This window comes from Colossoma macropomum, unplaced genomic scaffold, assembly GCF_904425465.1.
Source record: "Colossoma macropomum unplaced genomic scaffold, Colossoma_macropomum, whole genome shotgun sequence".
Lineage (NCBI taxonomy): Eukaryota > Metazoa > Chordata > Actinopteri > Characiformes > Serrasalmidae > Colossoma > Colossoma macropomum.
In genome coordinates this window covers 12,362,419-12,387,078 of record NW_023494802.1, presented here as the reverse complement: position 1 = coordinate 12,387,078, position 24,660 = coordinate 12,362,419, and the positions used below count along the sequence as shown (strand labels likewise).

The 24,660-nt window shown below is 40.5% G+C and overlaps 1 protein-coding gene across 2 annotated transcripts in view; it reads right to left on the bottom strand.

Moving 5' to 3' along the window:
* Positions 1–3,919: 3,919 nt before the first annotated feature.
* vps13d (vacuolar protein sorting 13 homolog D) overlaps positions 3,920–24,660 on the bottom strand; it is a 46,416-nt gene continuing 25,675 nt past the window's right edge. For both annotated transcript variants that reach the window (XM_036591999.1, XM_036592000.1), the window contains exons 46-69: positions 23,234–23,481; positions 22,927–23,118; positions 22,693–22,819; positions 22,423–22,565; positions 22,198–22,328; positions 21,842–22,017; positions 21,573–21,696; positions 21,186–21,421; positions 20,506–20,608; positions 20,252–20,409; positions 19,632–19,740; positions 19,370–19,540; positions 19,124–19,228; positions 18,774–18,923; positions 18,520–18,669; positions 18,284–18,377; positions 17,778–17,926; positions 17,092–17,226; positions 16,717–16,884; positions 11,773–11,905; positions 11,194–11,389; positions 6,655–6,786; positions 5,064–5,304; positions 3,920–4,949 (exon numbers count right to left, since the gene is read on the bottom strand). In XM_036591999.1, coding sequence (XP_036447892.1) covers positions 4,818–4,949; positions 5,064–5,304; positions 6,655–6,786; positions 11,194–11,389; positions 11,773–11,905; positions 16,717–16,884; positions 17,092–17,226; positions 17,778–17,926; positions 18,284–18,377; positions 18,520–18,669; positions 18,774–18,923; positions 19,124–19,228; positions 19,370–19,540; positions 19,632–19,740; positions 20,252–20,409; positions 20,506–20,608; positions 21,186–21,421; positions 21,573–21,696; positions 21,842–22,017; positions 22,198–22,328; positions 22,423–22,565; positions 22,693–22,819; positions 22,927–23,118; positions 23,234–23,481 — 3,703 coding nt within the window. In that variant the 3' untranslated portion in view covers positions 3,920–4,817. The remainder of the gene's footprint in view (positions 4,950–5,063; positions 5,305–6,654; positions 6,787–11,193; positions 11,390–11,772; positions 11,906–16,716; positions 16,885–17,091; positions 17,227–17,777; positions 17,927–18,283; positions 18,378–18,519; positions 18,670–18,773; positions 18,924–19,123; positions 19,229–19,369; positions 19,541–19,631; positions 19,741–20,251; positions 20,410–20,505; positions 20,609–21,185; positions 21,422–21,572; positions 21,697–21,841; positions 22,018–22,197; positions 22,329–22,422; positions 22,566–22,692; positions 22,820–22,926; positions 23,119–23,233; positions 23,482–24,660) is intronic.

Genomic DNA, 24,660 nt, shown 5'->3' with positions numbered 1-24,660 from the left:
TCCATCTACATTTTAGTCTATTTTTATTTTTCCACATCATTTCAAAACACTATGTCCTTTACATTGTGTGAAAATTTCATTATGAATGGATCAATAGAAATGCTCTAAAATCGCTTGGAATAAAACCTGTTTACATTGACTTACATTGGAAGGTAAGAGTGTTTTTGCCTTCTCCTGTAAAGCTACTATTTTGGAGATACTTGTTTTTCTTTGGACAGTGATGATATAAAAAGTCAGACGATACTCATAAGTTTACTGATCATTTAGGTAGTAAATGAAACTGCAGACACCTCTGGTTCCTATCACCACCACTGTAAAGAAATCTGAGTCAGTAAGTTTCTCTACAATGAAACATTTCTCATTAAACCATTCTGAATGTCTTTGTTTACATCTTAACAACTTTTGAAAATTCAGTGGAATTCGACTTTAAAAATAAAAGTTCCTGAATGGATAATTGGACATACAGCTTATTACATATAGGGACACTAGGGACTATAGGGACTTCAGTGCAAACTGGCTGAGCTATTCATAGGCTATAGAAGTGTGTAATAAAAATTTGGGCCTGCTGGTGGGCTCTTTCCATTTTAGGGGTTCAAGAACTATCCATTGAAAGGTTCTTTAGGGAACCAAAAGTAGTTCTTCATTTGGCACATTTATTTTAAGATGGCTTGTGAAATCATATGTAAACCAGATTTGATTTTGATTTAGTGCTTAGTGCATCAGAAGAGTTTGTGCCCTCATTTGAAAATACTGCATCATATTAACTCGTAAACACTCTTTTTCAATTAATTTAAGCCACACAGAAAATCCCAAACACTTTCATTGCTGTAACTTATTTTCTATTTAGGAGATTCTGACTGTGCTGAAGTTTCTAGTACTTTCTTGTGCACTGAACTAAAGCAAATATTTCAATTTCTTGAAGACATTCCTTCCACTAAGCACATTCATTCCACTGAGGCATTTGTTATGGAAAAGGTCTCAGGAGAAGTCTTTGTGGTGGAAGAAACATGCATGAAATTGAGTATAATGGTGACACTTGGCTGAACAATCTTTGACCTATGGTATGAGGATTGTGTTCTTCATCTGGCTTCATTTAATGCTTCATGAAATACACGTTTGGAACTGTTGAATAGATTATCATGCATACTTACTAAAATCCTTATGCCAAAAATAGTTGGTATTAGCAGATTAGGCTCCTAGAGTGGCCTGGCATTGTCTACATCCATCAATAAATAATGAGTAAGTGGGGGGAAAAGAGAGACAAACGGACCCTGAGCTGCTCCTCAGTAAGGGGGAGACCCTGGAGCCTCCATTACGCTGTCACTCAAGAAGAGGAATGAAGGCTGGGAGCTCACAATACAGCCAGGCTTAACTCGAGGGATTCTGGACCTCACTGTGTCCAGTGAGAACTAAGCAGGGTTTATACAACCCTGCAAAAGTAATAAGAGCTCAATGATGAAACACATCAAGGAAAAATAGGTCATAGCATAAGCAGGGCCGTTTCTTGCTATGAGCAGTACAAGCGTCACTTAGGGTCCCCGAACCACAAGCGGCCCCCCAGTATGTATTTTTTAATGTTTATTGTGTCAGTCATCAAACCGACAGAAAACATATCTTAAGCTATCAACTGATAACTTTGCTTGCATAAAATCAACCAAGCACATGCCATTTAAATGCACTGTGTATTATTTACAGTGATAAGCAAAAATATTGGGACAATCAGATAAAATGGGTTATATTTGTGATGAATATATAAAATGTGTATTCCGGATGAAAAGATGAGCACAGAATTTAAGCTTTAATTTCCAGGCGATGTTATCTATGAACCACCAAAAGAACTGGGTCAAATGAATGATGCCTGATTCTAATTATATTCTATGTTCCTTAATTGTAAACACATAAAAGAGCTGCGAATTTGAAGGGTTGGGTGCAGCCACTGGTGTTTATATTAAGGATCTTGTTTTGATGTAAATGGTACAAAACAGACAAAACATTAAAAACTACACTTTGGTTCTTCAAGGGTTATTTAGTAAAGGCGAATGGTAGATGCTTAAAAGGTTCTTTACATGGTCAAATGGTTCTTGTCTGTGATGGAAACATGTTGTATATGATTCTTTAAAGAATGAAGGAGTTAATCAGAATGCAATGGTGACAAATTATGACCGGCCAAGCCAGTTTTCTGACTTGACCCCAATTGAGCATTCATTTTACCTGTTGAAGCCAAAAATGAAGTCAGACTATCTTCATAACAATCAGCAACTGAAAGTGGCTGCCATAAATGATGTGCAAATCATTTAAACTCCATATTTGATTTATATTTGAAAATAACATATTTGCCCATTTTGAATTTGATGCCAGCAACACGTTTCAAAAAAGTTGGGAAAGGGGCAACAAAAGGCTGGTAAAGTTGTGTAATGCTAAAAAAAACATCTGGTGGTTGACTGGCAATAAGACACATAATTGGGTATAAAAAGAGCATCCCAGTGAAGTCTTTCAGAAGTAAAGATGGGGAGTCGTTCACCACTCTGTGAAAGACTAAACGGGCAAATAGTGCAACAATTCAAGAAAATGTTCCTCAAAATAGCAAATATCATTAAAAGATTCAGAGAATCTGGAGAAATCTCTGTGTGCAAGGGACAAGTCCAAAAACCAATATTGGCTGGCTGTGATCAGGGGACATTGCATTAAAAACAGACATGATTCTGTAGTGGAAATCACTGCGTGGGCTCAGGAACACTTCTGAATACCAGTCTGTGAAAACAGTTTGTCATTGCGTCCAAAAATGCAAGTTAAAACTTTACCATACAAACAACAAACCATATATAAGCAGCATCCAGAAACACTGCCATATTCTTTGGGCCCGAGCTCATTTAAGATGGACTGAAGGGAAGTGAAAAAGTGTCCTTTCAAAATTGGAAATTCTCTTTGGAAATTATGGACACTGCATCCTCCGGGCTAAACACCATCTGAATTGTTATCAGCGCACAGTTCAATACTAATCATTCAATTAAATATAAGGTTTACATAATTTATATGCATAACATATATGCACACATATATATACATACATAGACACACAAACTAATGTCCTAATGCCCTCCACCCTCCCCGCATTAGTTTGTACGGTATTCAACTAATAAGCTATGGAGACCATTAAATATATTTCCTAATTGTTCTGAGCATTCCTCAGAAAACGTATGGACCCAAATTTATGAGACACAAACATCATTTTGACTGAAAAACCACAAGTTTTATTATTAGGCTTTACAGTTTATACAAACAAAAAACATTTACACATCCTATGATGTACTATTTATATTAATGTGTCTGATATACAGAGAAAACCATTTCACACTACTGCATGTTCACTGTAACAGCACTGAAAAGGAGAATTAAAATCTCATGCATTATCTCGCTACTCTCACTAAAACGATGATTTGGGGACATTTCTTTTAAATGACATTTTTTATTTTTATAGAACTCAATGTGAAGTTAAAAAAAAAAATCCTTATTAAACCATCATGATCTCCCAAAAACGCAATCTAATGAAAATTCATTTTGGTTTTCATATCTTGGGACATTTGTTAACATTTTGATGGCAGTTTAATGAAGTATATCGAGTTGGAAACGTAAAGCAGAACTACAAGCTTAGATCTGCGGACCATAAATGCATTTAATAGCAGTGTTATGGTACAGCTAACATGATATATTATGCTGATAATACATAATAATGAGAAAAGGACTGGAGCTCAGGTCTTTAGCTTGGAGCAAGATTAATGTTGTTATTTGGCAGATTTGCAGATTTAAGATAAATTTAATTAAAGTTGCAGGCAAAGAATAAATGAAAATCAGCGCTAGTGGTCTTTGTAGAATCCAAAAAATCTCAGCAAGAACAAAAGGCACAAAATCTTGGACTTAATCACTGCAGAGTAAAAGTAGTTTATTTGAAACAAAATGACTGTCTATACACTTCACATCCAGGTCAAATAGCAAATTATTAATGATGATTGTAGTGTTAATATTACAGCATTTTAGAGTACTGTTTGTATTACAAACAGTAAGCATATGTTATTAATAGTGATTCACAAGATTTAACTGACGTTCTGTCACAAAAAAGTTCTTAAAAGGTTTATAGAAAAGATATACAAATAAATAAAAAGAGAATTAAATAAACTTTAGAGGTTTGAATGTCAGGGCAGGACTGCACGCAGAGTGGTGATCTATCTTGGTATTTGCTCACTAGTGAGCGGTGAGAGCAGCAGCAATGTGTTACATCTATATCAGTGCAATTTAAGTATAACCCACACAGTTCTCTCAAATATATAGAGAAATAAAAAAAACTTTTTCAAAGGCAGTTTTGTACAGCAACCCCAGTGTCCATATAATTCTCCATAATTTCTTGTTAACGATATGTACAATACATGGCAGACAGTGGCATACTGGTATGTATCTATATATGTACATATTTGCTCTATACACAAACATATACAACATTAGTTATATGCATATTTTTAGCAACAAATACTACTCAAACTCTATAAACAGCTGTAAAACAAAATATATATATCTTCTAAGTTCAACAGAGAACTTAATAAAATACTTGCATATTTGTTATAGTTTAATCTGTGCTTAATTAAGAATATTACAGTAGACTAATTTGCATTATGAAACAATCCCTTCATCATGAGTATGTGCAGATGACCGCCTAAATGGATGCCCATTCTTTTTTCTATCAGTTTTTTTTAAACCACAAAAATTCTACGAGAAAAAAATGCCTTCAATTCAAACAAATGGAAAACTAAGCTGATTTAATTTAGTTAGGAGTCCAATAATAAGCTGTCCTCATTCTCACTGGGGGGTAACATGAGCTGCTGCTCATAGTAAAGGCTCTTGGCATAGTTGATTTCTTGGGAGATCTTGACAGCAAGGCTTTCACTGTTCACGTGAACCTGGTGGAATGGAAGGGTCAGAATTTCAGCAGTTCTAACTTAGAATGATTGGAAACATTTTCTTAAATTACAGATTCACTCTTGAATTATCATTAAAAACGTAGGTGGTCTTACCATAGGCTTTTGATGAGACTGGCCTGGAATGGCCACTCCACTACTAGTGCTTTCGGCTTTCTTGGTGAGCTGAACATACACCTTCCCATGATCCTTGGAGACCAGACAATGATAGAGGTCATCGTATTTGACTTCCAGGAAAATTGCTTCCCGATCCACGTATTCCCCTGGCTTAAGGAAGTATACGACTTTAGAAGAGATGAGCACACAGTAGGTGTCTATGGGCTCCACAGCGATAAAGCTACAGAGAGAGAGAAAAGACCAAAGGAATGAGTCACAGTCACAAGTATGAACACAATTTATTAAACAAAAAGTTCTAGTTCTGAAATCAGACACACTCGAAGCTATTGTAAAATACTCATTAATCACATACACTGTACGTGCAAATGTCTGTAGACTCCTGCTCACTCGCTATATGTTGGAACATTGCTGTGACGATTTGATTGGATTTGGCCACATTTGGCATTAGTGAGGTCAAGTACTGCTGTTGGATGATCAGTTTCTGAATCACAAACTCTTCAACATATAAAATATTGAATGGCGCTCCATCATGCCAAACAACGAGGTTCTACAGCTTCACAGCCCGATGCTGTGGGGCATTATACTTTTCTAGCTGACGCCCAGGATTGGTTTAAGCACCTTAGGCTCATGTGGCTGCTCTAGTAGGTCCAATTCTAATAGCAATGTGTTTCTATGGAGATTATGTGTGTGAAATGTAATGCCTATGCAAACAGTGCACTTTAAAGTCCCTGAACTCTCTGCTAAGAAGGCTGTCTGGATACTTTTGACCAGACACACTGAGCAAAGTCTACATTGTTGCAGCCAGTTATTTAAAAACCTTTGTCTCATATCTGTGACCAAATCACAGTGTGAGATTATTTACAATAACACACTCCCTCTCATGTTCTATTGCTTAGATATGTTGGGCGATGTGTATGGAGTAGAGTGATGATGATAGGTTTAGCGTGATCGCGTGAGTGAGCGTGCTGAGCGGATGGTGTGGTGCTGCTGCTGGGGAGAGTAATGGGCTGTGTGGCACCTCTGAGGGGAGAGGTCATTTGGGCCACAGGGGGAGCTGCTGATCTGGATGGATTAGCCTCAGAGGTGACAAACGCCTTTCCTGGCCAGCTTCAAGCACAGTCGAAAGGCTTTAGACTACTAACTTAAAGCTGCCTAACACTCCCACTAGGCAGGTTCTAAAATGCCACTTTTTTTAGGAACAGCCTTTTCTTTAAATTAATTAAAAGATAAAGATGTGACATTGACAGTGAGATCTCATTATTTAAGCAGTTGTTCAGTTTGCAAGCTGCAAAAATGACGTCTTTGATTTATTACCTTTTAATTTTGCTCAGTCCTTGTCATGTAAGATTCTCCAGCAAGCGTCTAAGTCATCATTTATTTCTGATGTTTGTATTTAACTGTGATTTCTTTCATATTTGGAAAAGCATTTTTGGCAGTATAGGTCTTCAAGTTAGATCTGATAATGAACGGTGCTTGAACTTAAATCTATGATAATTCTAGGCATGGCACTAACAGTTTTCTGCAAAACTCAACACTGCAAGTTTGCGAGGGATTTGAGCAGAATACTCACTATTCAGAGTGGATGTTGTCTGTGAGGCGAAAGAGTTGCTCCTGTCCATCAGCCTGTGTGGAGGAGAAGCGGGGTAGCAATCCCTGAGGACCCTTACAGCAGCGTGGCTTCCTCACCCGCTGCACACTCAGTCTGCCATTGACATAGAGAAAAATCCCTTATAAATGTGAACATCCAAACAAAAAAAAAAAATCACAAAACAAAAACCTATAAACCTACAAACCTAAGAAACAAAGGAGAAAGCTCTGGCACACTCCGTTATTGTCCCAGAATAATTTGAATATAATAAGGTTTTGGATAATTATGGGTTTTCTGCAGGTTGAACACCTACCTACACTACCATCATTATCCACAGCATTTTGGTGAATGTGCGAAAATGTAGGCAACAATTTACTTCACCTAGTGAAACTGTTTTTCTGGCCTTTTAGATGCCTATTCCGGAGTGCCGGCAAGCCTCCAGAACTAACATTATTGTTCAAACAACACATGTACACACAGAGAACACAACTTTACATCTGTTTGATCTCTATATCTGTTTATGACACCCCTTTGTGGTTCAAGGTTTTCACATTCAAACATTTTTTGTTGGTTTAAAGCCCCATTCTGTAGCTTCTGCCACTTGCAGAGCAGTTTGTGACACAAAAGCAGCAGCACAGGCCTTCAAAAAGGATTGATGCTGGAAAGCAGCACAAGTTTGAGTTCCTGTACTTACTGATACAAAGCTTGCCTGGTCTATGAGCTGCTCCAAATGTCATTAATGAAAAGCAGCAGTGTATGTATGGGCATTTTGTGTCCACAACACTACACTTGACCTAATGAGTAGCTTTGCCATCATCTTGCCTCTACCTAATCTTACAGTGCCACTGTCCTGTGTCTGAGCCTTTTCTACCTTTGACCATCTTATGCTTCGTGGACAAAGCCTATCAAACTGAAAGGGCAGGCCAAGCGGCTTCAATGCCAAGGCAAAACTTTTGTCTCATTCTCCTTCGATTGACCCCTCTCCCTGGCTGCCACTGCAGGCTAAGCTGAAATTCCTACATCTGGCTTGAATCTGGGCCTGCAGTCATTTGATTAGAGTTGATGGTTTCCAGTTGATTCACAAAGACGGCAGTGTACTTTTTCTCTGTTCTGTTTAAACTGTGGCTTGTGCGTCTGCAGCTGCTGCTGCTAATCTAGAACTGAGCTGGGGATGAGAGACATGAGGGAACAGCACAACTGAGGATGGCTTTCTGCAGAACTGAGCTTGAGGATTTTTTTTTTTGGCTGGATCTTTCCTTAACCTATTCATTATAGCGCAAAAGAGCTGCAACGGCCTCTGTGATTTCAATGCATCAAAAACCAGATGTCCACAACTTGGCTCCAAAAAAGGGAGAGACAATGGACTACCTTTTTAGTTCAAAAAGGTATGGAACTAAAACACTGTCAAAACTGCAGAAACTGCTTTGCTTCTATAAACCACAGCAGACCAACAGCATCTAACCATTACAGTAAAGTTTAATCTCCGTACTGCTTCCTCTTCATGATAAGCCAACACTTCCACATGAACTTGGCTCTCTTTCTGAGACATGGATCATAATCATAATCGTAAGTCATGAGATCTGGCCCTAGGTATCCAGTGAGATTCCTAACCTCTCCTCTTCTAGCCTCACCCACTGCTCTGAAGGCACTTGTGACAATACCCTGCACTCGATTGTGGAGTTGGAACAATAGGGTTCAACTCTAGGTCAGGCTCAGGGCTTGGAGTCCAGCCAGTCATCTGTCAATGGGTGCAAACAAACAGCTCTTACTTCTTGCTCCCTTCCGAGAAAAAGCATGAGCAGCAAGGCTGAGGGTGGGGATGGAGGGGGGATGGCTGCTGTACAGTAGAGGTGTTTAATTCAGCGCACTATACACATGTTTCCAGCTCTCTGTTAAAGACGTTAGTGGGACAGTTCAACATTTTAGCAACAAATATCTTTTAGCTACCCAGAGTCTCTGCATGGAGTCTGAAAGCAGTGTCAGAAACACATAGCTTAACATAATGAGTGAAAAATCAAGAGAACTAGCCCTTTTAAACTGTAAGAATAGGCCATCTAATGACTAAAGTGCAGAGTACTTTGTTTTTTGTTAACGAGTTGTGTTTATAAACAAAGTCATCTGTAGGGGTGCATAATGACATCAGAATCATATCGGTATGGCCAAACAATTGCATGAAAAATACCATACAAGACAGATGTTTAGATTTGGCCAGTCTTTCAAACCAACATTTGAAGATTCATTTATTGCACTCTGGAAAAGCAAAAGTGATGCTGGGTTACGGTGCTAAACTATCTGCATTTCACTCTTTTTACTGCAGTTGTAACCCTACAGAAATAAATATTACATAGCTCTGTAGTGCCTATCCAGATAGGTTTAGTCCCAGTTTGTACATTTATTAAATGAGATACTGGCTTCGACAGACATGCACATGAAAAATACTGGATTAGTATGGGCCAACATTTTTTTTGAAATAAATAAATAAATTCCCATATCGCTGGATACCTAAAAATTAGGCTGTAGTCATTGTAGCTTTTCTTTTTAATCATTTCTCTTTTTTCTTTTTTTTTCACTTTTACTGCACTAAGTGGTGTTATGCTGATGATCAACGGTGTTTTTACAAGCAAAAACATGTTCACTGCCAGATGGCTTTAAATGATTTGCTTAGGTGCCTAAGATGTACTGTATGTGAAGGGTGGCACATTTTTAATTAGACTGGTATGGCCTGAGTACTCATCATTCATATGCGACACCATTTGTCTGGTAAAATCTCTAACATCAACTCAAGCAAATGCCCCTTCAGGTCTAACTTAAGTTTGTAGAGTATTTAAGGATACACTGGATTATGAATCTGCATAAATCAAAAGAGGAAACATTCATAACTACTTAGTGATCTCTTGACCTAATCAGAAGTCTTACTTACATATAACAACATATCCCTTCATGCCTCTCCCAAAGCTGAGTAAAGCCAGTCAAAAGGCAAACCACATAAAGAGAATTTCATATGCTGTGCAGGGGTAATAGAAACGACATGCCTTTCAAACATAACTGACAGCTATGAGCTTGGAGCAGGGTGCTTATTTAGCCAAAGCCTGAGCCCCTGCCGCTGCCCCCCGGCACTTCTATGCTTTGTTTTGGGATTGTAATTGAGCTGGCTCTGGAAGGCTGCCTGGTTTGCATAGTGCAGTGAGGAGGGGTGCATATGTGTGTATGTGGGTGTGTGTGGATGTGTGGATGTGTGCGTGGGTGTGTGTGTGGGTGTGTGGGGGGGTGGGTGTGCTGAGAGATGAAGGAGGGAGAGTTCACAAGCAGGGCAAGAGAGCAAAGGGAGTGTGTGGACAGTTGCACTACTCCTGGCCCGCTTCAGTCTGTTTCTCATTTACTTGTTTATTTCCTGTTTGTGATCTAACGGTACATGTAGGAGATGTAATGGGGCTGTTGCACTTGTGAGAACGCGGCAGAAATAAACATTTCCCCGTGCGCTTCTCGTCTCATTCGTGGCCACGGCTGCATGAAAACCACAACACGGGAGAAAGTCTAGAGGCTGGGATTTATAAGAGAGTGAAAGGAAGTTTAATGGGGACTAATGCACCAGTTTGTTTGGACATTGAAATATGGAACTGATCCACTATGGGGATGAGTGTGTTGAGTGCACACATAAACAGTAACAGAACAGGACCTTGCTGTACCTGCGAGTGTGTTTTTGAGAGAGTGTAATAGCAGGGTCAGACAGTGTCCGCTGTGACCCATGAATCCTGCGCGTTTTCGGTGTGAACTTTGGCTGAACTCCTCGCCGCACTGTGGCAGGCACGCTCCGAATGCCTCCCCCAAAACCCTCCCCTAGCTCCCCACTGCACAGTTCACCAGCAGGTCCTTCACACACACAAACACACACACACACACACACACATACACACATACACACACACACACCCCTCCTCTCTCCTCCCCCACCCGCTGCACAAGGTTGGAGGGCAGGAAACTCTCTCATTCCTCCTTCAGTTGGAGCAGAGAAGCTACAAACACTCGGTGCAGTGAGTCCGACTCCCGTCGACGCCTGGCCGCCTCGCATATACATAGGCAAATGCAGAACAAATGGCTTTACATACCAGACACCCTGTGTAATATGAGCTCCTCATGGGCCCCCCTCATAAAAGCTCAGGTAGGGCAGTGTCGGAGCCAGAGGTGGGGGTCACACCCAGAGGGAAAGCTCTTAAACCAGCGAGCAGGAGCGATTAAGCACTTTTGAGTAGTGGCGTGGATCATTAGGAGGCATTCATTAAAGTGAAAAACCCAACAGCCACAAGCTAAACTAATTAAAAGCCAGGTGGGATTTATAGGTACATCTGGTGTTTAAGTGCTTATGGAGAGTTCACCAGGCCTAAAGCACAGTCCACAACCCCACAACCCTGTAAACATCATGAAACCACAAAGGGTGGGTACAGCGAGTGTAGGTGTGTGCGGGTAATGACTTACACAGTGACTGAATTTGGACTTAGCTGAAGTTGTTGAAGACAAATGTACCTGTGGTTGCTCAGACTGGCCATGTCTCTTACAGTCTGGGCTGTTTCTGAGGCAAAATCCAGCGCTCCTGCCACGGGCTTGGTCACTGTGCCGACAAGCCCTTTCCCAAGACCTGAGAAAAAGCCGCTTACGCCCCCCTCTGTCTTCACACCCTCAACAGTAGATGTGATGACGCTGGTCAGACCACCGATAATACCTGTACGATATAAAATAACACTTAGTGAGATGGGGAGATATGACTCACAAGATACGTACAGTATTACAGGGCACGTATCATGTAAAACTGAATTTTCTTTTCGAACTAAAACTGTTTTTTGTGTGTAAACATTCCACTGGTTAGCCCCGGCCATTCACTCCAAAGTTATAAACAGTGTTTTAACGCAGAATGTTTTTTGAACAAGGCACAATACAGGACAGCCAATCAGAACATAGTCAGTTAAAAATAAATGATGACGAAGTGGACTTTAGGGAAAATCTAGCCTCTAAAACTGTCTTATTTGTGCAAAACAGGCTAAACCATAAATTGCACAATGAATAATCTCATTCAGTAAATGCAAATGTAAAACTATAAAGGTGTACCATGAGCAAGACCATGAATTCCCGCTACCAGGTGTTCCCCACTGGTAGCTCCATGGTAACGAATGTACTCTCGCTCGCTCTGATGCCGATTGTCCATTGTCTTGCCAAGTCCATCTGACAGTGTACCAGCAAACTGCAGAAACAAACAAGAAAATGGTAGGAGCATAAAGGGAAAGGTAAAGCGGCATAGACAGAGAGCAAGCATGAAACTCAAATAGCTTTCACAATAGAGAGGCCCAGAGCAGCCTTTGTTGCAGAACAGATAAGGCATAATGCATTAGCTCATAATGTAAATTATTGCTGTAGCAAATTCCCTCTGAATTTAGTTTCAAACCCCTCTAGTGTGCTAGATGGTGAAATCAGTTTATAACAAATCATAAGCCACAGCTGACATATAATCAAACAGCAATTTGTCATACTGGCTAAACAGAGTCTAATGTTTTAATATTTGCTTTGTGGATGTCACTGCTTTTCACTTACATATTAAAGATGCCACGAGTGTACGAGTAGCTGGGGCTACATGAAATGAAGCTTGTGATTACAACCACATCAAAAATGTCCTCCAAGGGAAAAATTCATCAATTGTCCAAGAACAAGCTATAAACAAAATTTCATGTCTTCTAAAAACAAACTTTCTAATGTGCAAAAGATGTTTCTATTATGAAAGTTTGTCATGACACATTCACGTCACTTATAAGGTGGCATGATTAACAGTCCATGTCTTAATAAATCTTCATTCCATCCAAGAATTTGTCTGTTAAAATAACAAGTAGTTGTGATGCCAACATTGCCCCTTTCAGCCTGTTAAAAGCCTCCTGCAGAGTCCCTAAGGAGTGGACTGTCTGCTTTGGACAACATCAATGACTTATTGTGCCTCTCAGTGTGAAGTGATTGATAACTCATTTGTCTTAGTCAAAGGTCCTTCCATACACATGACCCAAAAAGCTGTTTCATTCAGTCAGTCACACATTCAAAGAGCTTTTTACGTCCAATAATATACACAGAAGTTCAATTCTGAAGAGAATTCTTAAGAAGGAAATCAGATTTGTATCGGCAATTCTAAGGAAGCCGTGAAACATTCGTCCTTTGTTAGGCATCCTTGAGATAAATTACATGTCCATCTATCCACGCACAGTAATGACATTCAGTAACCCGTGACTATGAAAACATTATTTACAAGACTTCATGCTCGGCACCAGTGGTGTGTTTCCCATCGCTGTATCCGCTCTGCAGTTTGAGCTATGGAGACGCTGATTTTTCACAGCGCCTCATCCAGCTGTCAAATATATCAGGCAGTAATTTGTCTAGCGGGGTGGCTTTCCACCCTTTCGGCACAGTTGATCTAACTTTGCCCAGAGGGCCCCCTCCAATCCCCAGCAGGTGCCTCCTGGAAGTGGGTTTGTATTACAGGCCGAGTGAGCGCCCTACTGGAGCCTGAGCACTGGGTAAACACAGGCGCATTCTGCAGAGCTCCGGCAGGAGCCAGGCATGAACTTGGGATGACCTCTCCAAGCAAAGTCCCTGGTGAGTTCATCTGAAGGCCAGCTCCAATTCTCTCCACCTCCTCCTCCTCTCTGGCCTTTTTTTTTTAAGCTGTGAAACTAAACCAATACACTTACCAGATCTGAGTCTGGGGGATGGTAGAGGAAAAAGAGAATGCTTTCAAGTTTATGGCCCCCCCATCACCCTGGTCAAACCATCAGTTCCTCCAGTCTGAGAGCAGGGCCCCTCAGTGCATTTGTGTATGTTTGTGTGTGGTGGGGTTGGGAGAATACAACCATAGCGTGACTGTCATGAAGCAGTTCAGGGTGCAGCAATCAAAAAAGAGGGACTCTATATGAGGAAAAGATGCAGAAACTATTCCGGAGACAACAAAGCTCCACTTCAGCTATGATTAAGCATGCCTTAAAGCAAGTGGTGGAATGTGATATGTCACAGATTAACTGTTCACAATACAGCAGCTGTAAGGATGCAGCAACACAAGAAAGCAGTGCTCAAAGGCTTCAAGGCAGAAGCATTACTGGATAACGCTGGTGTGCGTTTACAGTAATACTATGCATTTGGCAGATATAATTTACATCTGGAACCTAAAACTAAACCAAAATATTGGAAGTCCACTATTAATTACAGAAGCATAAATCAATTCTTATTTGCAAAAAATCAGTGAATTATATATTAGGCTTCCAAGACTGTGTAAAAAAAAATTTGTTGCGATCACAATACAGAAATGTAAAAATATGCTCTGTGGGGAGGCGTCAGTGCATTGTGGCTATTGGGCATTCTGTTAACCCTAAAAGAACAACTTTTACAGATTTCTGAATGCTGTTGCATTAATTTGGTATGTAAAGAACATGATCCAACAAAGCTGAAAATTTAGAGCATTTTATCTACCATTTCGAACAAGAAAGTACATGAATGTAATTTGCACCATCACACTATTGCTCTCAGTAAACAAATCACTCAGCAATTCTGTTCTGAAAGAGCTTAGGCACTTACTCATGGAAAAAAACAGTGCATCCAACAATAAATTCTGTGCATATTCTACAAAGTGACATTAAACATGGTAGCAAACAGAAAGCTCTGGTAAAGTCATTGATAAAATAATTTAAATGATGTCAGCAGGGACATGCACATGGCATTATTCCTCTGGCAGCAGATTTAAATGAGTGGCTTTCTTTCTACTGGGCTCATCAGGTTAATGTGGTTTACTATGACACTGAATGTAACTGTTGGAGCACCAAAGTTGGCAAACAACCAGTACCTACAACAGCATGTTCATCACAACATGGACACAGCCATCATTTTTCTGCATTTGAATTTTGTTAAAAATGTTAAGAGAATATTGAATCATAAACTCTCTATGGTTTTAAGTAAAAAAAACAAAAAAACGTAATGTCACAACAACAATACATTTGTCATTTTGCACACTCCATACATCAGTAATTTCTGGGTGGCCACTGGCTTAATTTGCAAAACACAACAATAAAACAACCCCCTGTGCTATTTCCAGGTAACGTATTTAAACTCAGTATAACCAAATCAAAAGCGCTTGAAGGCCTCTGTAGAATGTTCGTCCTATTTAAACGTTACGGAATTTTTATGATGTTGGTGAATGGCCTTGGCACAGGTTTTTCATCTGACCTGCTGGATATTCTGGGAAATGTGCGCATGGGGAATAATATTCTGTTTGTATGAAATTCTGCCAGTGGCAACAGTGAGATTTAAGAGTGAAAGGAAACAGTCTCCACTTGTACCCAGTGTCAGAACTCTGAGTCCAGATGCTTGCTTTTCCTTTCCACATTTCTCCAAACCATATCAATCACACATAAAAAGAATAGAAAACTTATGGCTCATTTCACTCTATCCCAATAAATGTTCAGATTAATGAACAAGCTGAATTAGCCAAATGAACCAAGCATCATTACTTTGCTTTGGTGGTTATGCTCAGCAGTCAAAGGCAGCAATCAGCACACAGGAGCTACAGCAGGAATCTGGAATAGGGTTGGGGCAGGTTTGGTGATGGAGCCTGCTGTCTCAGCGTGCTCTCATGGCCAGAGCACTAAATGAGGAGGAGAGGACAGAGGGGAAAAACACACAAAGGGGCTGGCTGACAGGGAGCTGGCTGCCACTGAAAGGCAGGGGCTCTGTGGCCCCATCAGCCAGGCATGCTGGGAGCTGGCTGAGGGGCTAGAAGTGAAGGCTGGGGCAGCACTCAGGTCTGACCACACACAGCCCACACAGCTACTGAACGGGTCATCTGCTGCCACACTTGCCAGTGCTGGGTGCGAATGAAACCTGTCAGGGCAATGAGCAAATGAGGCCTGTCGGAGCTGAGCTAATAAGAGTCCAGCTGCTAAAGTCCAAGTGAGCTCAGAAGTTTCAATAGCCTCATAAAAAGCTGAACGATGACTGTCAATATAAAAGGCAAAAAGCTATGTGTGTGGATGCAGAAATGCTTTCATGACGGGCTATTTTAAGCATGCTGAATGAACTTGCTATGTCAGAAACTGAGAACCACAACCATCTCCACTTCTCGCCACGATGCACCCTTTCTCAAGGCCGACTCCAACACACCATTATTAAACTGACACTATGCTCCACTACAAGGACTTTTCTTCAGTGAAATGTATTTACTCTTTTAAATCCTCAGCTCAGATTGCTAGTTTGGATGTCATTATGCTTATATTAAAAAAAAAATAATAATTTTTTTTTTTATTTTTGTGCTGTTCCAGTTTTATGTTGCCCTCAAACTAAGTAATCAAGTGGTAGAACTGTATGAAAATCAAGGTTATTACCATCTCTAATGCATATTAAAAAAAAGAATCAGGTCAGAATGCTCAGCTGGGAGAACAAAGCGTGCGTCTGACCTTTCTGTGCTGTTCCATCTTTTTCCTGGAAATAATCAAATGACTGCATGGGTTGTTCTGTTCATGCAAAGTATTTCAGCGTTCTTAGAAATGTGTGTTAAAAAAGCCACTCAGAGAACAAAATAACCTGAGGTCCCTGTCTAGCTCTGAACAGGAGCTCAAGTACTGAGAAGACTGTCAAATAACTGTTCTGGTATAAAGCTCTTATGCATGTATTGTAAAGAAGTCCTGTTAAGCTAATCCAATAGCTACAAAAAGTTCATAATACAAATAATCTTTGCTATTTTAAGGCAAAGTGGCATAACAGTGTCATTTTTAAACATTGCCAAAACATTTAAAATATTTTGGTTTTTCTGTTTGTGTTCCATGGCACCATGTCTAACAAGCCAGTATGAGTTATATGACTTTGTATAATAATTTAGCAATTTCTCTGTTGCACTTGCAAAACAGGCAACATACATGTACTACAACTTTGATGGCAATGACTGAAGCTATACCAGCATTCAGGCCTGAAGCAATAAGGGTATTAGAACATTGAGACACTCAGGAATTAAGAGTTGGAAATTGATTGTACTACCTTAGCTGCCGAGTTCGAGACCCCATGTGTTACGTTGCGGATCAGACCTCCCACATTGCCGTACTTGATGAGTTCTGATACGCCCTCTGTAACATCATTCAGCAGGCCAATGGGATTGCCCAGGAAGTCTACTGATCCTAAGATCTGAGCAGCCTGACTGAGCAGCTCCTGGAGAAAGGAAAAAAAAAAACAAGAAAAAAACCACTAGTGGGGTTAGAAGATGCTCATTACAGCAGCTAAACATTAAACATTTTTGTGAAATAGCCTCAATTTCAAAATAGTTTCCAGTCAAGCACAGTGAACCTGTACCAAACCATCAAGAATAAGAGTGTGGGGAAAAACAGAAACACTCTGAATGTACTAGAGCACTCTTACCTCTCTGAAGTGCTTCAGTATATCATTGAAGATAATCTCCTGGGTCTCATAAGGGTGAACTCTGGTGAAGGGATACATGTTGATGACTGCATCCTCAAACTTAATGAGTGGTATTCCCAAAGTTCCCTTTAGAGCCTGTGCAGAACACAGAGAACAAGGAATTAAACTGTATTTCCATCATAACACAAAATGCAAAACATTTTTATGGCGGATTCTGATTGCTCTACAGCCAAACTGGCTGATGGCCAAAGCTTACACAGTGTGAACTAAGTGAACACACAAAACAATTTGGCTGATTTAAAGTACTGGAAATGTGCTAAAGTTGCAATATAAGTAGCATTATTTGTTCTCTGACAGGCCAAACTGACATATTACAGTTTTAAGTGAAATATCAGCTGCCTATTTAACATTAAATCAAATAAAGTGCTACTGACTGTTTAGCATAAACCACTTATGCATAACTATGCTATGACATCTGGACAATATGCTACAGTATACCTGTAACAGCAGCATTCAAGTACAGTGCAAGTACTAAAATGCAAACTGAGAGCAAAACATAATGGTGAACAGAGGGGCTACTGTATCCTCTTATGTTAGATACAGGTGTGAACATACACATCACCAGCTAAATATCTTGAAAATTAGCAGTATGGACTGTATAACTATTGCTGATGTGCTTGCATTACCGTGAGGTCTGGAGGCAATTTGTGTGAGGTGAAGACACTTAGTTTGACTTGGGGGAGGCTGATCTTCAGGTTCTCAAAATAGTAGCGTTTTGGAGGCCCTGTGTCCTCAGTGGCCTTCTCATACAGGTTCTCATCCAACTTTTCCACCTCTGAAACACATCATTCCACAGTCATACACTACTTTAATGATACGAGGTAAATTCACACCTGCTACAGCGAACAAACTTCTGCACATTTTAATGGACAATTACTGTTTATTTGCTGAATTTAACACATTAGCATGTGCAAAAGTTATGGCACACTTCATATTTCCATTTTATTTTTTCCCAGTATGTTAAAGCAAAAAACAGAACTTTGTAGAAAAATGCCACATTTAAGTTTGTTCCCAGTGGAGAATGTGTTATATACTTATTTTTACCTAGAAAAATGAAAAAAAAAACAGGTAATTTGACTGGGGGTGTTCAAACTTCGCATACAACTGTATGGTATACTACTTTATATACAACCTTCTGTTTGTCCATAGCCAAAGAATGCCAGCAGCTTGAGCAAGAGTTTCTCTTCAATGATGACAGTAAAGCGCCGAGCAGTGACCATAAGGTGCTAGTAAATGTAAAAGAAATGAATTATACCTAACAACCCATTTGAAATATTTAAACAAACCAATGTTTTGTATTATGAAAATCTCTATCAAAATAGAGGCAGAATCTGAGCAAAAGTACCAAGCACAGATGTCATGTCTTACTTTAAAGAGCTCTGTAAGCATGAGAGAGCTGGGCACTTTAACGGCATTAACTTGCAAAGCAGGTCCAGAGTCCACCACACTGCTCTCAAGGGAGCCTGGAGTCACACACAGCATAACAGGTTGAGTGGTGCCCAGGAGTTGATTATCCACCTGAGGGAGAGTGAGAATGGAGAAATGCACAGCTTATAACTTTTTGCCTGCAGGGACAGAGCAAATTGGAAAAGACAACATTGCCTATTTTTTGCAGCAGTCACCTGAATGTTCTGCACGCTGAGCTCTAGCACCTGGCTGGCGGCAGTGCGGGTAAAGTGCACACTGATGCCAGACAGTGTGGTGAACACCAGCTCCTCGGGCGCTTTGTTCACCAGAGAAAGGCCCACACCCTCCTCCAGGTTCACCAACACCTACACACAGCAAACAGATTGAGGCTTCCTGATGTGAAATGTGTAGCGTGAGTGTGTTTTTAACCTGCGCAATTATTTTACCATCATGGTTTGTTAAATCAATTGATCTGCATTTTCATTCATGCATTTCAAAAATCATCTAACCTGTAAACAACTGAACTGGTAAATTAGAATGATTAATTTATATGCACACAATTAACCTCAAGCTCCTCTTCAGTAGCTCTCTTCTGAACGTTCTCCTTGCTTGGATCCTCCTCTGTGCTGGGAGATGTTCTGTTCATTCGCCGCTGATTAAAGTCACTAATCTGGAAAGAAAACAAAAGCATCCAGCCAATTGCAAAATCCAATCTAATAACATGACATCCAACTGTGTCCAAAGGTTTTATCTGGTTTGCAAATCCAGATAGATATAGTCACCATTATTCTGAGCTACTGACTAATTTTACCTGCAGTACACGAGTGGGTCCATCAGGCAGAACCTGTACAGACAGCACCCCAGAGCCTGGCCTCATCTTCTGGTAAATGAACTGCTGTTCTGGGGGCATATCAAGCAGTCCCTGGGTAGGCCCCAGTACTACCTCTGCACCATCAAACAACCCTGAAACTCCCCCCTTCACCTGCAGCAAGAGTTATAACAACCATTTACGATAATGACATGAAAATGAGAACGCAGACGAGACACAGTCAACCCAAGCAAGTGAGACAGACCTGCACCACCAGTCTGGGTAAACCGCAGGTCAGCATGCCAGAGCTAAAGTGCCATGTCTGGGTAGTACTGCGGCGAGAGTCTGGCCGCCTCAACATCAGTGGCTCATAACTGCATACGGGAGACAGAGAGAGAGAGAGAGAGAGAGAGAGAGTGAGAGAGAGAGAGCGAGAGAGAGAGAGGGTTGAATAAAGAGTAAAGAGGATTATAACATGATGATTGAGGCATGAAAGTCTGATTTCTTAATAGCCACATGATTAATACATATAAATTCTTGAATAAATGCCTGAATTCAGCTATTAATTGATGTATGGCTGTCAAAACACCAAAGATCAAAGGCATTTTTTCTGCTTGTTGCACAACTCCTCAAATTTGCAAGGCCTGTGTGGGATCTAAAAGATGAAACATGATAGGAGTATCTAAAAACAACACCCTCAAAACAGGACATGCTTGAGTTCAATATTTTGGACTATTCATATGATTCATTTAAAGTAGGTCTGCAACTTCAAATCATTCTTTCATTTATCATCTAGCCCAACTTAATTTTTGGTTGTCTTTCAACAAATGCATTCAACATGCATACATGTTTCCTGTAACACTCGCACTTTAAAGCAGTGCTGACCTGTTATCTGTGACTGCTGCCAGCCCAGCAATGTCCAGCACCAGTGAAGAGTCTGGAGGTCGGGGCTGGGCCGGTTTACTCTGAGGAGGAGAGGAACCCTCATGACAAAGCATTCCTTTCCCGGTCATTCTCCACAGCTGAGAGCGCTTACCTGGCTCCTACAGAATAAAAGGACAAAATCAAGACTGTTAAAACATAAGTCTGCTAAAGAAACTCAGAGAGAAGGAAAGGTTTTTAAAGCGATAACACAACACCTTTTTCTTCAGTATCACTCTCTGTGTCTTTGGTTCAACATCCAGCACCAGTTCAGCACTGCTGGCCACACGCTTCATTACACCTGGTCTTTTACCTGCATCCCTGAAGTCACAGCAAGTCCTCAATTATGGATAACATAAAAGCATATACAAAACATCACAAAGACTAGTGTCACTAGCTGCCACATGCAAAGATTATTCGATTTATGGGTGGGCAATATAACAATCTTTATCTTTATCATGATAAATTACATCACATTGCGTCACAGTATGCTTTTCTGAGCAGATTATGAATATCTTCAGTACCTAAAAAACACTGCTAAACTGTTTCATTACAAACAGAGCATAATTAGTCCTGTTTAATGGGATGTAGTCAAGCACGGTATGTGAAACCTTGACCAAAAATTACTGTATTGATATTTTTTTTTTTTACTTTTTGTATTTTTTAATTGTGGCACAACTGGTTCTTTTTCACTCGTTCTTATCAAATAATAAAAAAAATGCATGCAGAAGATGTATATCGTGTTTCATAAAATGTCTCTGCAATAGGTATGCAAGGTATGTAAGTATCGTGATCTTATATTTTTGACATATCAGCCACCTCTCATTCCACAATTCACAAGACACAATTACACAGCGTATGAACGTTGAAAGTTTGATGTTTCTGACAAAGAACTCACTGAGAGAAGGTGAAAGTGGCAGCGATGTAGATGAAGTTCTCATAGTAGAGCTTGTTGTACTCTCTAAAGAAGTTCATGTCAGCAGAGACCTCAGAAGAGCCAGCCCCTTTCACAGTCAGAGTGAGGTAAGGTGGAAGAGTGGGCTCATCACATGCATAGTCCAACACTGCCCCAGCCTTCACCTCCGTATGCAATCTTATGTCTGGAACTCCATGCTGCCAGAACTGAATAGGCACCTGAGATAAAGTCAAAATCTCATGTTACCAGAGACAAGGCACACATTCATTACATTAAGCTGGACACAACAGGAAAAAGAAGCAAAATTAAACACAGAAACAACAATTAAAGTCATAATGTATGAGAGTACATGTAAAGCCTTGGTCTCACCTCGGAGATGTTCTCTATGCGGAAGGGTGGGGGTAACTGGTCAGTGTCGCTAAATGAGATTTGATAGGTCGCCCCTTTCAGGGTGATCTCAGCTCGGAGAAAGAAGCAGTTTCCCAAAGTGTCCCTAAGGAAGAGTCCACAGAAAGAAAAGCTTAGTCTACCATTTCTCCCATAATTTCTACTACTTTCCTACAGCAATTAAGATACTTATTTAGATTAAGGACTGAAATTTAGGTCATTGCAGCCAATACATTATTGTTGTAGAGCACCTCATATTGACATGGAAAGACTTTGGTTTGTTGACTTCAAATCCTCCAGACCAGGTGCAGTTAGGTACGTCCATGAGTCGGACACAAAGCAGTTGATCATAGTCGTTCCTCGGCCAGTGGAACACCACACTGGAGCCTGGCAGGGTGGAGATATAGCCATCCGGATTTGCTGTGCCCTACAGTGAACATATGGTTTTACAATATTAAAATATTTACTACATTCCTAAGTTACAAAATGTATTCACCCAAAAAGAAAAAAAAAAAAAAAGATTTGTCTTATTTGAGGAGCTAAGAAAAATGTGAAACTACTGCCGACAAGAGGATGTTTTAAATGCATATATTCATTCAGTTCTTACCTTTCCTTTAGCAAACTCTCTTTGTGAGAAGGCCAGTTTGTGCGAAGACTGATTGTCAAGCAGATAGCGAGGTGCAAAAGTCACAATGTGGGTGTCCTGGTAACGTCCCTTGCCCTTTCTGACATTGATTCCTTAAAGAAATTAAAATAAAGTCTGTTAAAACTTACAACACTCAAACGGTAAGATTAAGAAAACAATAGAAGAAATATTTGATTTTCTACTCACCAATATTATAGATGAGTCCTGGTCTGTTCCCAGGCTGGATTACTTTGACTGCTCGCACTCCACTCCCTCCATCCAAAGAGAAACCCTGACACCAGCCGGGAACACCATCTGGGTGGATCCCTTTACCAACACGCATAGTGCACCTGACCCACACAGAGAAAAGTGAATACTAGAAAGTGAGCAAATCTGTAACAGCAGAATCAACTGATAAATAAAAGAAAGACTAACCAACAGAGAGACAAGCGTGCTGACTGCATTTCTTTTACTTACATGGTAGGCTGCTCTTTGTCTGTGTAGCAGAAGAGGAGTGGGCTCAGACTCCTGGCTAATTCATGCTCCTCAAACTGCCCAGCAGCATCTGTTTTTCCATTGTCCTGGCGGAAGATCAGAGGCAGTCCTGCAGGGCATAACGCAAAAGAAAAAAAACAATTGCATGCGGATTACACCATTTCGCTCTTTGCGTCAATACACCTTTGTAGCTAGATTAAGGAGTGAGCGGTATACCAGTCTTGTTTAGAAGCCAATAGGGAGCGGAGATGAGGATCTTGAGCGCCCCCTGTGCTCGGAGAATGATGCGGATCGTGAGACACAGGAGTCGTTTGTTTATGTCATACAGACGCATGCGCACCACGTAGTTTTGAGTGCCAGGAGGAATCAACAGCTCTTTACACACTGGGAAGTTCTCCAGAAGAATACCTGAGAAAGATCATGTATCTGAGCCCAATATGCCATGTTTATCTACACTCCAACGCTATTCTGAAATAAATGTTTCAATATGTATTTATTTTTTAAAAGCTAGTCTCCAGCTTACCTAACTCTATATTCTGTGAGGTGTCAGCACCATGGAGCACAGCCTCTTTGCCTGGTTTCATGGTTCCCTTGATTGAAGTCCCTTTGATGTAATAGTTGAGGTCACAGGGCAGCAGGTTAGCCAGCACCAAGGTGGGCAGTAGGTAGATGGTGTGTCCTGGTTGCCGGTAGATTTGCTTGGCACCACCAGAGACAGTTTTGGCAGGCTGCTGGTCAGGGTAGTTCTCTTTCTTGATAACAACACAAAATCTAACCAAGGGATAAAAAACATTTATATCTCAGAAACAAGGACAAAACCTGATGCGAAGCACCAGCAAGTACTGTATTAGTATTTTTTGTTTTGTTTGTCTGTTTTTTTTGCCAGTGGACATTACCATAACCCAGGTCAGTTACACAGGTTGTGGTGAAATAATGTGAGAAGAAACTCTTCCTAAGCTAAATTCATTCTTGTAATGAAACATTAAAAAGAATATTTATCTCAACTTATCCAGCAACGCTGCTATGTCTGATCCACATGTATCGCTGCATCACACACTAATGTGCCACTACTACGACAGTGCTGAGAATGATCCACCCTCCGAATAATACCTCCTCTATGGTGATTCTGTGGTGGTCCTGACCACTGAACAACAGAGTAACAGGGGGCTAACAAAGTATGCAGAGAAACAGAAGAACCACAGTCTAACTGTAGAAGTACAGAGTGCATCTATCTATGTAAGTGGAGTTGATAAAGTGGACAAAGAGTGTGGATACAAGGAGGTGTACTTAATGAATAGCTGTTCTTACATGCAATACAAAGCAGATCACATATTATAATATGCCGATGTATTTTGTTGTCACCTCCTCCCCTTCCATCATTTCCTAAGATACCTTGGGAAACACCTATACTGCAGTGAAGTTATATGAACGCATTTAGAAGTAGCTTGTCCCTTTCAAAGCGTCAAATGTCACACAAACAGGCAAATCCTTCACCATCGGCAACTAAGCTACCAAATATGAAGTATGAGGATGCGGAGAAGCTCCGGAAGAAATCAGATTTTTTAACAGTGAGTTTAAGCAAAATTCTGTAAATCACCTGAATTTCACCTATAAAGCAGCGCTGGACTGGTAACTAAATTCAGCCCAGGACTTTTTTTCAGCCCCTTACAGTCACAGTGACCTTCCCAATTCCCACCCAGGACTAAGCCTGCTATCTGCTATCAAAGTTACAGTGAGAGGACGCATATTTCCAAACAAAGGTAAACACGGTTTATCTCTTTAAAATACATGAGCGTGAACACATCAAAGACGCTGCAGCTTGGCTGAATATTGGAGTGACTGCTAGTTAGCTACGTAGTTAATTAGCCAGTGGGTAGTTGTACATAAACATTAAGCTGGCCATATTTAGCCTTAGAGCACAAGGAGGCTGAATGAACTGACTAGCTTACC